We start from the raw sequence: 16,430 nt of genomic DNA on the forward strand, positions 1-16,430 counted from the left end.
TGTAACTGAGAATTTTTAGTAAAGATCTTAAACTCATCTGTCTTATCACTGATTTTGTGGTTTTGCAGTTTCTCATATTAATCCTGCTCTCTGCCCATGACAAATCAGACTCCTCCAAAGCGGCAGGTGAGACACTTACTGTAAGATGCTCATCTTGAGCTGCAGGCCGTGCAGAACCTCGATCACTCTCTGCACATCGCCGAGAAGCTGGTGGGTGGCCACAATCTTCTTGGCATTCTGGTGGGAGTAGTTCTCTTCCAAAAATGCCAAGCCATGCATATGTCCCCTGCTCAGCCACTCCTTGTCATACCAGTACTTGAAGCCAGGCCTCTGACCTAAAGCAGTGACAATAAGAGAGTTAATCCCTGGTCTGAAGGAAGCCCAGGCCATTTCACCACCACACAATTATCACACAAACTAATGGAAGGGTGGACTGGCGTGTTCGTTTTGTTCATTCATTCATCTAATATACATCCACTTGGCTACACCTACTACATGCTGGAGTCTCTACTAGGTGCTGGGGACAAAGCAATAAGTAAGGCATGTAAATTTCCTGATCTCTGCAACTGACCAGAGGTAGAATGGGAACATGGATATCTTGTTAAATTTACATCACATCATTCCCTAACTAACTAAATGGATGGTCAGGCCCCTTCTCCCTTCTCTGGACCTCCATTTCCCATCTGTTACAATGACAGATGAACTAAACAGCTCTGGTGGTCTTGTTCAATAAAGGGATCCTTAGGAAGGACTGAAAACACAACCACATGTGATTTCACAGTGTTTCCTGCTCCAACAGCCCAGGGAACAGCTTCCAACCAGAATGTTGTTCACCTCCCAACAGCTATAAAAATCCTAAAATAACCCGGGTAATCCTTATCAAGGTCCCTGGGCTCTTTCTGGCTTTATTAAGATACATGGTGGGGATGCACCTCCATCCTGTTAACAATATCTTTAAGCAGTCTTTAAAGAATAGATCTGATAGGTTAAATTCTGACCCAACACACTGCAGAGTCAAATGTGGTCAATAAATATGATAGACACCAAGTATTCAATTCGAGGAATCTATTCACAGTCTTGGCAATTTAGTTTTAAAAGTTTAGAAAGTGCATAGGAATTGATGAATATGGTGTATATGATTCATACAAAAGGAAAAGTGGAGGGAAAGAGTGAGAAATAATAAAGTGGACAGAGAGACTTTTCAGTGGTGCCCTAATGGTGCCCTCGGGATTGTACGTGGAATCTCAGGGGCAGCTGCTGCAGAGGCTGCCTGAGCAGCAGGGTTCAGAGCAGCACTACCTGTTTTACAAGACAAAGGGCAGAGACACCGGCTGTCATCTCCTATCTAGCACTAACTGTCTGAGTCATCTTAGGCCAATCATGTCTTTTCTGGGCCTGTTGCTTGCCTGTTAAATGTCAAGGCTGGACTAAGCAGTCTCTGAGATCCTGCCCATCAATAATATTCTATGACTCAAAGACTAATCTTCTGACCATATTCTTTCTTTGGGATAAACAGGAGAAACTGAGGCAGGCTGCTCTCTGTCTATGGGCTAAGCTAGCATAAGAAGACACAGTATCACAACAGAAATTATCAGGACCCAAGGGGACCCACTTGATTGAAAATGAACTCTGGTGGCCCAGTCCCTCCCTATACAACCAAAAAAATTAAGAGACTTGGTCTCTCAAGCCAGTTCTAATTCCAATTTGCCTTACGAGATTAGAAAAGTCATTCGTATTCCCGGGCATCAATTTTTCCCTCATAAGAAAAAATAGGATTAGGAGCTCCTATCAGGCCCACCTCATAGGACTAAAAAGAATAACAGAAGCAGAGGCTCTCAAGCATTGTCTAGCTGTAAGGGGATCACGGCACTGGAGCCAAGGGGACAGACCTTACAGGTGATGAATGGAGAAGATGTCACCATCTCACTGACAGCAAGACAAGAACCATAGTTTAATATCTACCCAGATTTCTGGAAGGGGGCACCCAACAGCCATAAGCAAGCCCTGTGGCCATGAAGCAATGAAACTAGCTGATCCTAAGGAATTAATTCACTGCTCTGAGCGGCAGACAGGCTCTTTGCAAACACACCTTTCCCTTTTTCCCCATCCCCTCAAAAGGGCGTATCTCTTGTCCAGGTGGCAATGATGCAATGGAAGGCAGATGCCCCCAGAGGGAGCAGAGGCCAGTTCCTAATTCTCCAACAGCCCTGGAAAGTCAAAGACAGAGCTCACATCCTCATGAACTCCCAAGAAAAGAAAAAGGTGCTCGCTCTGGCAGCACATATTCTAAAACTGGAACAGTGGAGAAAAGGTTAGCGTAGCTTTTACACAAGGATGATGTGCAAATCTGTAAAGTGTTCCATAGTTTATGCAGAGTTTTAGTCATGCAAGATAAAAAAGTTCTAGAAATCTTCCATATAACATTTTGCTTATAGTTTATACACAATACTGTACTTGTACACTTAAAAATTTGTTAAGAGGGTAGTCTCATGTTATATAATTTTTACCACACACAAAAAAATTCTGGCTCAAGGCCAGGCCTTCCACCAGGTGAGCCTCTTCAGGTATGTTCTCTTACTGCCAAGTTCAGGACAGCTGGCCACCAGGTAAGCTAGCAACAAAGGCGAGGAGGAGTCAGAGTACAGCCAATGCTGAAGAAATGAGCCTCAAGACCACAGACACTTAGGCTGCTTCACCGTCAGCTGTGCTAAGGAAAGGCCACATATTGTTAATATCACTGACTCCAGAAATCTCTACCTGGAGGGTCTTGGCAAACATAACAGGTGTATTTCTCAGGCACATTTTCTTCCAGTAATCCCATGCAGACCCCATGCTGCCAGCACTGGCACTCTTCACACTGTTAGAATTAAAGAAGCAATAAAAATTAAACTCAGAAGGAATCCTCCATCCAAAAATAGGACTCACCTGTGGGGTAAAGGGCACTGAGAGGTGGAAAGAGGAGGGAGGGAGAGCACTTCTCACTGACTTCCACAAGAGCTGCGCTGCAGCCACTCTTCTAGAACTGCGCTGGCCAATACTGCAGCCACTAGCCACCTGTGCTTTCAAAATTCAGATTAACCATCTAAGCTAAAAATTATTTCCTTAGTCCCACTAGCCACATCTTAAGGGCTCAATAGTCAACTGAGGCTAGTGGCTACTGTACTGGACAGCACAGATGAAGAACACTTAACTAATGAATCGGAGCTATATTCAATACCTTGTAGTAACTTATGGTGGAAAAGAATATGAAAACGAATATACGTATGTTCCTACATGACTGAAGCATTGTGCTGTACACCAGAAACTGACACATTGGAAACCGACTATACTTCAATAACAATATATTAAAACAAAAAAAAAAGTTTGCCAAAACCTGCCATAGAGCAATTAAAATAATTTAAATAGTAAATGAGTTTCCTGATGTTCCTTTTTTATGTGGTACCCAGATTTCTCAAACATTCATTATTAATTAGGATTTTAACCTCCCAGTGATTTAAATTAACACCAGTAAATAAAATCAAATAATAATATATATGAGCAATATTGATACCAAATAATGAAAACAATCAAAGAAAACTGTTTTTCTAAAGTAATGTATGCATCTTCTAGATAACAAACACTAAGTGTAACCTAGGGTTGTGCAAATTATCAAAGTAAGTTAAAATTTTCTTTTAATAAAAATTTATTTGAACCTTTCTAGATGATAAATACATTTAAAACTAGGCAATGAATACATTTATAAAGTTTAAATTGTATTTGTTCCAGTTAGCTCCCTCTAAATATATGCCTTTTGCTAAAGTTACTGAGTGGAAAAGGGACGCTGCTTACAATGACATGGAAAGTCAGCCACTGTCCCTCTATAACACAAAGCCAACTGGACAGCAAATGGACAGCAGAGAAAAGTCTTCAACAAAACCCAAGGTGTTCTCAAATGAGCTCACTACCACCACGATGTGAGCAGGAAGCCACAGTGCTGAGATGAGCTGAGCTGAGCTAAGGGGATGACTACGTGGAGCCTGGGAAGTAGAAGATGGAATTCAGTTCCTGACTCTGCCAGGTAACAGATGGTGTGGCCTCAATTTTTCTAAACTTAGTTTCTTCATATAGCACAAAAGGGCACTTCAAGCTCTACCTCCGAAGCACCCCATGATCCTTGCTACTTAAAGAAAAGTCAATGCAGGAAGTACCGTGGTGGATTGGAACTAGTTCTCTTAAACTGGTAAGTCAAAAGAGCCTTGCCAGGAGGGGCCTTCATTACTCAGTCACTAATGATTTCTATGAACAAATGAGGACCAAATCAGGCTCCTAAGGCCCAGAACTGAGCACATGCCCAGAGAGATGGGATAAAAACCAAGAATTTTCAACATACTTTTAAAAGCAAATGTTAAAAAAAAAATTCTACTAGAAAAAAAAAGACTTTCACATTACATAAGGTTTTGAATTATATTCCACTAAGCTTCAGAGATTCTACAAACGGGTGCATTTTGTGAGACTATTTAAAACAAAATGAAAAATGCACACTCATACATGTTCCAAGCTTAATGTTAAGAAAACAGTCCACCAGTACATGTAATTCTGTACTGCTAGGCTAGCTTAGTGTTATACTGTCTTCAGAACAAAGCTCTTCCTCCCATCTCTGATTAATCAAACAACACAGTATGCTGCTTAGGAAAAGTAGTCCATACAAGGCCATGTGTATTAGGCTTGTCTCATAAAAAGAGGTAAACAACTGAGCCACTGAAGCGCTCCAAGTTGGCAATCATCACTCACAACCCTGAATGCATATTAGACCTCAGGGGAAGAGGCCTGCCCATTCACATTTCTGAACTTAAAAGTGAAAACTACTCATCCTGAACTTTGAAAACTGCTGCTTTTATGTCACACATTTTGGGGTTCCATGAAAGTCCATTAGAAAAGGGGTTCTGAGGTTGAAAAAGCTTGAAAACCACTGACCTAATGCATACTAAAGGTTATATATATCAGGGGCTATTCAAGACCATTCATATACTTTGAATTCCCAGAGGTTGCCATGAAGGCTATTCAAAAAGAAACTCCCAAAAGAATTCTAACCAACATAAACATGACTTACTTCAAAAACTCTGGCTCCCTGGACAGGCCAGGCAGCTGCCAAGACACACAGGGTATTTACGACAGCCCTTGGAGTCAGCCAGGCAGCAGCCACCTCCACCAGAACTGTGATTAAGAAGCAAGAGAAGGGCAAGTAGGTGCTGGCCAGTGATGGTCTCCCCAAGTGGACAGGGAGGACCCCCCAACAGGCACATCCCAGAGACGGAGATAACAAATACAAGTGTCAGGAAAACAAAAGAATAAGAAACAGACAAGTTATAAAACTGGTCTCAATTTCTTTATGCCACAAAGAAAATTTACCTCAGAGAGAAGATATGGGCCCACAGTAAGATCAAACTGCCACTCCAGAGATTTGGGTCCCTACTGTTCAACTCCTCACTGTGTGACCACAGCAAAGATCCTTCTCATTTGTGGGTCCAGCTGCCCCAAGCAGAGTATGAGAGGTTTAGACTAAATGATCCCTCAAGTCCTCTCGTATTCTGTTAACAAGCTATTTATACCAGCCTGAGATTCGCACGAAGCTGAACCAACAAGCAAAGCTCAATCTGCTGCCGGTAATACTGCCTACCTGGGGCTTCTGACAGGACTTGTTATTTTTGCTGCCCTCAAATTGTACTTCCTCAGAATTCCCTCCAAGGACCAGTTTGTGCTTCTTTACACCTGTGTCTCCTGGAAGCTCTACCTACCTGAATCATGAAGTCATTTTCCTCCTGAACTTCACAGATGCAGCGGACCACTTCAAAATCATAATGGTCATTCCCATCAAGCTCCTCATCTGGGTTGGTGGTCACATCCACATCTTGGCCATACTCCTCGTCGCTCCAAAGAAAGCTCTCGGAAGAGGACTCACTCAAATTTTCCTCTTCTGAAAGGAAACGGAAAGCAACAGTCACTATTTTAAACTTAGTTATAAAATTTTAGAAACCCTAGATTGTCAAGAGTGGAAATTACCTTACATACCCATTCCTCTATGAACTTTCAGAGTTGGGAAATGCAATCTGTTCCTCAGCCCTGTCATCTACCAACAGCCCAAACAACACATGCTGCCTGGCAGTGAACTGAACTCCTTCCTCATTTTCCTGACAGTGGAGCCCAAGGTAAGCCATTGCTCAAGGTCACAGCTCACTGGAAGAGAAGCTGCAACTCCCCATGAAGCATACAGATCATCAGCCCTAATGATTCAAATGTGTCTTCAACCTCATTCAGCCAGAACCTGGCTTACAGTCAAAGTCTGTAACCATAGTCACGCTTAAAACAGTGGGGAATGATTAAAGGGCAGATTTCAGGGATAAGCAGAACCAGAATCACTAGGTCTTGGTGCCTGATTAGTGATCATTACAGCTAACCTTTACTGATCACTTATTCTGTACCAGACACTGTTCTAAATACTTTGCATATACTTACTACTTTTAAACTCACAGTCACCATGTAAGTTGCTGAAGAAGGGGAAGCTTCCAGGCTGACTTAAATTTCCCCAATCAACCAGGTCAGATGCAGAGGCCACCAACAAGAAATGGAGGAATGAGAGGGGCAAGTACGAAGAGAATGGGGGATAATGGATTTGGTTATAGACACACTGGTTTGGAGGTACTTAAGAGACATTCAACTAAGACCAAAGTTGGAGAAATCAGAAGCTCAGGAAAAGTATAGCTAATGGTCTATTTTGATATACTTCTTATTTAAAAGATCTGACGGATTATTTGCAGAAGGCATGGGAATAGATTACAATATCAACAAAAATCCAGCCACCTCAGGCTATAGTGCTGTACAAATGATTGAGCCAGCAGAGAGCCTCCTTACCAGACATTTTTACTTTCCCTTTGTGGTTTCCAGATTCTGAGCCATGGAGCTGCGGGCTCATATGGGCCCCAGGCTTGTGTGAGGACCCACATCTAGTAACAGCAAATGCCTTGGGTGGAGAAGGTTCCTGGGAGGTGTCACTGATTTCCTCACTGCAGGGGCATTCTGGAAGAACAAGACCAGGAAGGAATTAGCACCCCCAGACATCATCATAACATTCGATAATCAATCCCATCCAACCATCAGCTCTGCTACTCAGATAGCTGAAAGGCTCAGAAGCAATTCAGCTAGAACAGATTTAGGCATTAATACTTCTAGTTACCTCCAATAACCTCAAAACCAAAAGCTTCCTCCTCACTATCATCCCTCTCTCCTTTCTCTGTTGAGATTGGTTTTCTAAGCTGGAAGACACTCAGAATAAAACACAGCATCCCTTTAGCTCCCAAGATTGGAACACTGATTTTCTTAAAAATCAGCATTTTTGTTGGGGCTAGCCTCACCCTTTTCAAAAAGTGAACTTTTTCTTGAAAGGGTTCAGAAATGTGTGTTTAAGAGTTCTCTGTGCAAATACAGTCATTCACCTGCATGTCCTCTGCTACAATGATGCTTTCACTGCATCAGGGCACACTGGCCAACAAAGCAAGAGAGAGGGCTTTCCTAAATGCCAATGTGGCCTTGTTAACACCTAGGGTGAGTGGGCTCTTCCCCTGCCAAGGCCCATGCTAGGTTGAGCCCACAAGCTCCATTAAAGGTCAGCCTTTCCTCTCCTCAGTGCAGGCTCAGAGGCCAGGACTCAGGAGAAAGCAACCTTCCCCACCTACAGTAAGGAAACCCAAGTGAAACAACCCCGGAGAAAAATTACCAGGTTTGGTTTTCTTTTTCTTTTTCTTTTTCTTCTTTGGCTTTACCCTCACAAACTCTTTGAATTTCTTCTCTTTATTCTTTTCCTTGTCTTTTGCAGCTGGAATTAAATACAGGTATAAGTACTGGCATTCTAACATTTTTGTTTTCAATTCTGGGATGTTTACTCTTAAGTAAGTAAGCAGGTGCAATGTGAAGAACTAAAATGGCCAGCAGAACAGAGTCCTGGGTCTGGTTCTGCCTGGGAGGTCACCTTCCACCTTTCTCTGAGCTCTGCAGCCCCTTCTCCAACACTGAGCCTTTAGAGCAGGGTTTGGCAAACTCTGGCCCACCACCTGTTACTGTAAATAAGTTTTACTGAAACACACCAGGCTCGTTACGTGTTGACCACGGCTGCTGCCATACTTCAATGGCAGAGTTGAGTAGTAAAGACCTTATGGCCCTCCAGGCTGGAAAAATTTGTCTGGCTCTTTACAGAAAAAGTTTGCCAGCCCGACTTAGATCACTACTCCTCAACACTGGCTACATACTGCCATCACTAAGGAAGATTTTTTGAAAGTTAATGCCCAGGTCCCACCCACAAAGATTCTGATTTAACTGGCTTGAGGTATGACCTGAGCCATCAGGATTTAGTTTATTTGATTTCTTCTCCTTCTTCTTTTTTTCTTAAATAATTGAAGTACAAGTCACATAATCTAAAATTACTCATTTAAAAATGAATAATTCACACCTTCCAAAAACCACAACATCATTCTCTGCTACTTTTCACAGCAAAACTCCTTAAGTTATCAATACTCCCTGTCCGAACTTCTCTCAGTTTTCCTAATTCCATTCTTTTTTTTTTTCATTGAAGTATATAGAGTTCATTTACAATGTTGTGTTAGTTTCTGGTATACACATAGTGATTCAGTTATACACACACACAATATATATATATATTATTTTTCATATTCTTTTTCATTATAGGTTATTCACTGTGGTAATAGTTTGGTACGTACATATGTCAAATTTCATTGAATTATACAACTTAAATATGTGCAGTGCACTACTAAGATTCAATAAAGCTGTAGAAAGGAAATAAGAAGGGAAAAAGGGGAAAGGAGACAGGAGGGGAGGGCAAAGAAGAGGAGATAGGAAAAAAGAAAGAACGATCCATTCACAATGCTGTGCAACCAGCTCTACCCTAGTTTCAAACATTCTCATCACTCCGAAGTAAAACCACTTACCATTAAGCAGATTCTCCCCAACTCTTAAACCCTTGGCAACCAACAATCAACCATCTGTCTCTATGGATTTATCCATTTTGGACATTCCATATACATGCAATCATACAATATGTGACTTTTTGTGGCTTCTTTCACTTAACATAATGTTTTCAACGGCATGAGGAGTTTTAAAACCACTCTCCATGTGTGATTCAGATGTGGAATCAAGACAGATCACAAAGCAAGCGTGGGGCAGGGCAAGCAATTACACTCAGCTGATTTTAACCAAGCACTTGTGTGCGAATATCATAAACACCTCATTTACCCCCAACCCGTGTCTATCATTCCAGTTTTACAGATGAGGAAACTGAAGCTTGGTGAGGTGAAGGCACTTGCTTGACATCAACAGATATTTAAAAACAGGTTCGTGTGGCTCTCCAGCAGCACTATGTCAGTGAAGCTGCCCAGGCCCCTCTCCCGAATAGGCATCCAGGAACTGTCAGAGAAGACACTGGGCTGCATCCACAAGCTGACAAACCTGGGCTCCACAGGCAGAAGTTAATCTCCTGGCTAAAGAACACAGGGCTTAAGGGTCTCTAAGCTCCTTTCCTGTTAAAACAGTCTGGAACTGGGCAAAAAAGTTCAAAGAACAAGAACTACAGGAAAGACCTTAGTCTAATTTCCAAAAACTCATTTTAAGATTAAGAAACCAGGGCCCAAAGAAATAAAATGACTTAGCCAAAGTCATACAATTGATTAGCAAACATGGTTAAACTTCATAAAAACTATTAACTATATTTACTTTTCCTCTGACCCAGGAACAGTCTTCTTCAGTAACAGAAACAGAACAACTTCTTTCTGCACATTCTCTTGGCTACAACCACATTATGAATCATGGTTTAAGTTCACTTATTTAACAAATATTTTAGCATCTACCACCTTCCAAGTACCATTCCAGGGGAGGAGAGATAAGGCAATGAACAGAAAAAGACAAAAACTCCTGCCCTCACAGAGCTACATTCAAGTGGGTGGGGACAGAAAGCAAGTAAGTTATATAGCATTTTGGGAGATGATTAGTGCTATGGAAAAAATAAAGCAGGGAAGGGGGATAGTGGAGATAAGACGGGGAGATTTGCGATTTTAATAGTCTGTGGTCAGAGAACGTGGCATCGAGAAAAGGACATCTGAGCAAAGACCTGAAAGGAGGGACAGAACAAAACATGCAGAAATCTGGGAGAAGAGTCTCCCAGGCAGCAGGACAGCAGACGCAAAGATTCTAAGGGCAGGCCTCCAGTGTTCAAGAGGCACAGGGAACATTTCCTAACTCACTCTATGCGGCCAGCATTACTCTAACACCAAAATCAGATAAAGACATTACCAGAAAGAAAAACTGCAGACCATTATCTCTCATGAACACAAATGCAAAAATATTAGCAAACTGAATCCAATAATGCATAAAAAGAATTATACACCATGACCAAGTGGGATTTATTCCAGATATACAAGGCTGGTTCAACATCTGATAATCAATTAATGTAATCTACCATCATCAACAGGCTAAACAAGAAAAATAATATATCAACTGATGCAGAAAAAGCACTTGACAAAATCCAACACTCATTCATGATAAAAATTCTCAGAAAACTAGGAATAGAGGGAAACTTATTCAACCTGGTAAAGGATATCTACAAAAACCCTACAACTAACTTCATATTTAATGGTGAAAATTGGATGCTTTCTCCTTAAGATCAAGAAGAAGGCAGGGATGTACCCTCTCAACACTCCTATCCAACACTGTACTACTAGACATTCTAGCTAGGATCACAAGACAAGAAAAGGAAATAAAATATAGACTGAAACAGAAGAAACAGAACTGTCTGTTTGCAGAGACAGGATTGTCTGTGTAGAAAATTCCAAAGAACTGACGAAAAAACAAAAACAAAAACTTGAACTAATAGTGATTATAGTAACGTTGCAAGATACAAGGTTAATAAACAGAAGACCACTGTCTTCCCATATATTAGCAATGAACAATTGGAATTTGAAATCAATAAATAGCAAGGAGGCCTGTTTGTCTCCATTGGAACTGAAATTAGAATTAAGCTGAGGGAGAGATGATGATGTAGGCAGAAGCCGATCATGCCTTACAAGAAAACTGGCCTTCACTATGAGTGACTCAGGGAGCCATGGACGGATATGAGCAAAGGAGTGATGGGATTTGATGTACCTTCACCCACATACATATAGAAACTGATGTCCAATCTAGTTTTTGATTTTTAAATTTGGGTTTCAATGACCTCCAAACTAAAGTAACTGTATCCATTAGTTTAATAAAATGCTAATAGCATTAACCCAACCACTAGTAGAATTGGCTGAAGAAGGAAAACAACTTAGGTCCTGGATCCTTGAGACAGAAAGGTCAAGACATAGATTATAAACTGCTGAATGCCAGGGCATACCCAGTTATCACCTCAGTATGGGAGTTCTTTGGACTTCTCTAAGAACGATCTTTTTCTGCATTTCACATTTTATAAAACAGCATCACATCCTTTAGGGAGCCCAATAGGCAGTGAGAGAAGGATGGAGAAGTTCATTCCATACAAAAGATTCCTGAAGATCCCACATTATTCAAACTGATGTAACTGATGACTAATATTCTCAGAAATAAAGGCACAATAAACACATTTTAATTGGCCTACCAGCTTTGAAATCATGTGGTTGGTTGATTTTCTTAAATTTGTAGGATTTGCATGAATTCAAATTTTACACATAAAACTTTTATATCACACAGTTTCAAACTGATAAACTTCATTTGGCATAAATATATATATACTTTAACATGATTATCACCTTACAGAGGAGGAAGTAAAATTCAGAGAAGCGCCAAGATCACATAAATTGATATATAGAAAAGATGAACTCAAACCTACTAGAGGACTTGGCTCAAAGCTTCGGCCCTGTGCACTGTCCTGAAATAGGAAACAAGCACAGGGCATGGATCTACTCCACAGCTTAACACAATACTACCCCTACCCTGGCTGTGCAGACTGTTGGGTGTACGTGCTGGGTGTAGCAGACATTGTGGGTATCTCCCAGAATCCTTTCTACCCCTCATTCACTGGGCAGCATCTAAGAGGTTTAGACAGGACTGAACTTCACACTCACTTAAACCAGTAAGAGTAATCTCATGTCCCTTGTCACAGTGATTAAAAGGTTTAGACAAATATGAGCCTGAGCCAACTGGTTTATAAGGTAGGGACAGGAATGGACCAATCCAACGCAATCTTAGGACTCTGGTCCAACGTTTATAGATAGGGCATGCTCTTACTCTCTTGTTAGGTATGAATGAAGCAGCATGGAGCCTTTAATGATATTGGCTTCCATCCTCTGACTGCAAGCGTTAACCCTGAAAATAGCACTGAGAGGCAAGATGATAAAAGACACTGGGTCCTCAACCAACAGTCCTAGAGCAGTACATCTCCCCTGGACTTCCCTAGTACATGAGTTAACACATCCCCTTTAATGTGAAAGCAATTTGAAGTGGGGTTTCCTGTTATTTGTAGCTAAAAGCATCCCCAGAGTTACAGCTGGTCAAAAATATGGGCATATAAAGCATCAAAGAGTCCCCTCCTGAGGACTCAATTAGAGGAGTAAACAATGAGGATAAAAAGAAGAAATATTCTAGGAAGTTGTTCTATAGAAGCCTGTGTTCTCTGAACACAGAGAAGAGAAAAAGCCTTCAGAGGCTCACCCTGGGTTCTGGATGAAGACTGTAAAGTTACATGTGACCTTAGGTGACAAAGCTCATAGGGAGAACTGTCCAGCAGGGACTAAGCTAACCCAAGTGACTCCCTGAGGAACAGGGGCAGATAAGGTGACAACAAGCAGAAATCATTTGGACCACCCATGTGCACAGGAAGTCTCCTGCAGGGAAGCACTCCTATTCTCCACTCTAGGGCCCAGGAGCAGGGCATCCTTCCCTGGAATTCTCAAAGACACCAGAGCCTAGAGATGAGGTATGGACTCTGTAACTAGATTCAAATTATGGCTCCACCACCTGTTAGGTGTGTAGATATACTGGTTTAAGTTATTAATCCATCTCATCAACACCTCAGTTTCTAATCTATAAAGTGGGCACAATAGTACCCACCTTTGTTTTGACGATTAAATAAGACAATACACAAGTAAAGAACCTGCAACAGTGCCCAGCAAGTGACAAGTACTCCAACATTAGCTGTTATTATCTTGCTTGCGATACTCTATTCCTGGAAAGTGGTGCTGGTCTGCCGTCAGCTCTCTCTTTGAGTAGCTTGACCAATTGTTCCATGACCCCCAGAACAGGTACCTGGCTGCAGAGCTTCTTTCCAAATGCCCCAACTTGGATGGACAAAGAGTGACTTACTGCCAGTGTTGTTTCAGAGAGTAGTTTGTCACCTGAAGAGAGAGAGAGGCTTCTCTGGGGTGGCCACCTGCCCTCTCCCAGGCTGCAGGTGCCTATCAAGAGAAATACCAGAGCCCTTCTTGTTCCCACCATACAGCCTGCTCCCTACTTCTTCTATTTCTCCTACTTCTCATCACTGAGTCTTGAGAGCAGAAGGACATCAAACTATTGTTTCCAGGAGGGAAAAGGAAAAAGATAACATCACCCATCCCTATGGGAGAACTGTTTGGATGCCACAGAGCACGGCCACACAGCAGGGATGAACAGTGACCAGAGAGTGTCACTGACCTGCATGAGGAGATAGCAGCTCAAGGGTAGAGCAGAAGTGGGTATGCTCTTTGAGAAAGCATCAGGCCTAAAAGCCTCATTTCACCTTGTCTACTTTTCCAGCCTCCTCTCCCATCAGTCCCCCACCATGGATCCCATCCAGACCCTGGCCCAAAGGGACCTAATAAACCCCTCCCTCAAGCCCTGCCTTTTTCTATCCTTAGTTCATATGGCAGAGATTGCTAAGTATCTCCAATACCCACTTCTCCACTTTTTCCATACCAAAAAAATACACTTTCCAACTTCCCCTGAGTGAGGCGTGGCCAGATACGATGTTCTGGCCTATTGGATATGAATAGAAATGTGTGGTACTTCTGGGCTGTGCTCTTAGAAGAAAGAGATATGCCCCATCCGTCTCTTCCCAGCAGTTGAACGACAGGCAAGGTGGTGAGTTATTCTGGACCAACACCTTAGACCTGGTGGAACAATGAGAAAGCTGGCCCTGGACAACTTCATAGAGCCACAGCAGAGCCAATGTGGGGTTTGCAGTTTGCAAGCTTGCAGTTTGACCTGAGACAGAAATAAACCTCTGTCTTAAGCCAGCTACTTTGGGTCTCTCATTAAGGCATCATAACCTATATCCTAATTAAGCTCGTATTGCTCCCTTCCCTTTAAGGGGAGAAACGACATGCTCCTGTGAGAAGGGCAAGCCAGCACCATAAGAAAAGGCACAAAGAAGTACCCACTCTTGTGTCCCAAGGCACCTTTTGGCCTAAAGCCAAGGTTTACCCAGAGGGAGAATATGAACGAAATGGATGTAACAACAGATAATAACAGGTGAGGTTCCCTTTGATCTTTGAATATCCTTTCTGGGCCAAACCTCTAATCAGGACTGAACTCACCTACACAGAATAAAATCCAAACACTAAGGAAGCCTGAACTCACCCCAGAAGAGACTTTATTAAATGGATTCTGGTATTCTAAGAAAAGAATTTGCTTTTTGGAAAAGCAAATCTAACCTGACCTTCCAAATTAATTTATGTGACTAAAGTCCTGGCTGAAGGAACAGGATACATCTGACAGCCAGAACCAGAAGGGGTACCTTAGGGACAAGCATGACAGTTTGTTCCTCTCAATGCCTATAAATTTTGCCCTGCTGGTTCCCAGCATAGGAATGCCTTTCCTATTCCCCTGCCTGCCTTCTGGTCCAGCCCCTACCTATCCTCACTCTTTAAGGCCTAATTCATATGTCACCTCTTCCTCTCGACATCCCAGCCCCTGTTCTACAGGCAAAATCTGAATTTGTGTTCCCACAGCACTTTATACATTCCTTATACAGAACTTAGCAGTTTTCACTGTATTTGTTTATGTGCTCTTTTTCCACACATGAAAGAGCCCTGTCTCATTCATACCTAGTCCTACATCATCACTTTGGAAAGAAGGAAGTCAGATCCATGAAGCGCTCAGATCATAAGTGGACAGTAGCAGGACTAAGAGTCAGTCTATAGAGTCACAGACCAGAACTGCTACTCCTGCCTAACCTTACTGGCAGGGTAACTGGAAACAAAAAAAAATCTCTGCTGAGCATTTTCTGGTCCTGCTGGACCAGAAGCCCCAGGAATCTCCATCTAGAAGTCTCCTAGAACTCAAGTTCTAGGAGAACTGTCATAATCAGAGCACTCAGCATAAAGGGGATACTGTTTTATAGTAACCATCCTCAAGCAACACAAATTCTGTAAAATTCTGTTTTTCACTTAAGCATAAACGTCAGGTTCAACTGCCTGTGAACTAGGACAAGGGCTGCCTGGTGTGTCTCACCCTGAAACATCTCCCCAACCGAACTCTCCACAACATCTGAAATTCCACCCCTAAAGATAAGAGCTTTCTTACAAGTGTGAGGTGAAATCTAGAAATGTGAGAGAACAGGTGAACTACTGAGCTATCATTCATTCTCAACGAAAAAAACAAGGAGATAACCACTTAAAATTCATAAGACTGAGCAAAATTACGTAAGATAATACCAAAAGCTGGTGAGGATACAGATAAATCACACAGCTGGTAGGAGTGTAGAAGTCAGAACTACCACTTTCAAATACATTCTGGTACACTAACTAAAACCCTTCCATCTAGCAATTCCTCTTCTAGGGAGAGCGTTTCTAAAGAAATGGTCATGCCACAGGGGACATGTACAAAGGTAGCCCCCAAAGCATCATCTATAAAAGCAAGAAACTAGAAACCTCAATGACCCTTAAGCAGGAAGGACTTAAAGAAACAACGGCATATTTAATGATTGTTTATTTGGGGAGGGGGTAATTAGGCTTATTATTAATGGAGGTAGTGGGGATTGAACCCAGAACATCATGCATGCCAGGCATGCACTCTACCACTGAGCTATAACTTCCCCTCTATTTAACGATTGTTTAAAAAAAAAAAAAACTAACAAAAACAAACAAACAAAACAGTTATACCTGCAAAGGGAGGGTGGGAATGCCAAAAAACCCACAATATACCAGCTAAAGAATCAATGAGGTCCACTTACAGATTTCAACCTGGACAAAGCTGAACATAATGCTGAACAAAAAGCAGCAATTTCAAGAGTACGTGTGACATGATACCACTTATACATATTTTTAAAACACACAAGATACTCTAATCTATTTACCAATATAAATGTTAGCAACACTCAAAAGTACCATATATTACTTCTCAACATATATGCACATATTTGGGAAAGCGTAAGGGAAAGAAAGGAAAAGCAATTTACGGGG

General features: G+C 41.9%; 1 protein-coding gene and 1 non-coding gene across 9 annotated transcripts in view; one reads left to right on the top strand and one right to left on the bottom strand.

Moving 5' to 3' along the window:
• The window catches only part of PHF20 (PHD finger protein 20), a 113,529-nt gene that overhangs the window by 13,638 nt on the left and 83,461 nt on the right, over window positions 1–16,430 (bottom strand). For all 8 annotated transcript variants that reach the window (XR_004130932.2, XM_064475722.1, XM_031433902.2 and 5 more), the window contains 5 exons: window positions 7,751–7,849; window positions 6,889–7,053; window positions 5,775–5,953; window positions 2,758–2,857; window positions 140–335 (listed from right to left, as the gene is read on the bottom strand). Coding sequence is in view for 7 of the 8 variants with exons in the window: in XM_064475722.1 (XP_064331792.1) it covers window positions 140–335; window positions 2,758–2,857; window positions 5,775–5,953; window positions 6,889–7,053; window positions 7,751–7,849 (739 nt within the window). In the remaining variant the exon portion in view is untranslated. The remainder of the gene's footprint in view (window positions 1–139; window positions 336–2,757; window positions 2,858–5,774; window positions 5,954–6,888; window positions 7,054–7,750; window positions 7,850–16,430) is intronic.
• LOC116147530 (U6 spliceosomal RNA) lies at window positions 2,263–2,369 on the top strand. Its single transcript, XR_004131091.1, has one exon. It is a non-coding gene; the product is annotated as a U6 spliceosomal RNA (small nuclear RNA).

This window comes from Camelus dromedarius, chromosome 18 (genome assembly GCF_036321535.1).
Source record: "Camelus dromedarius isolate mCamDro1 chromosome 18, mCamDro1.pat, whole genome shotgun sequence".
Lineage (NCBI taxonomy): Eukaryota > Metazoa > Chordata > Mammalia > Artiodactyla > Camelidae > Camelus > Camelus dromedarius.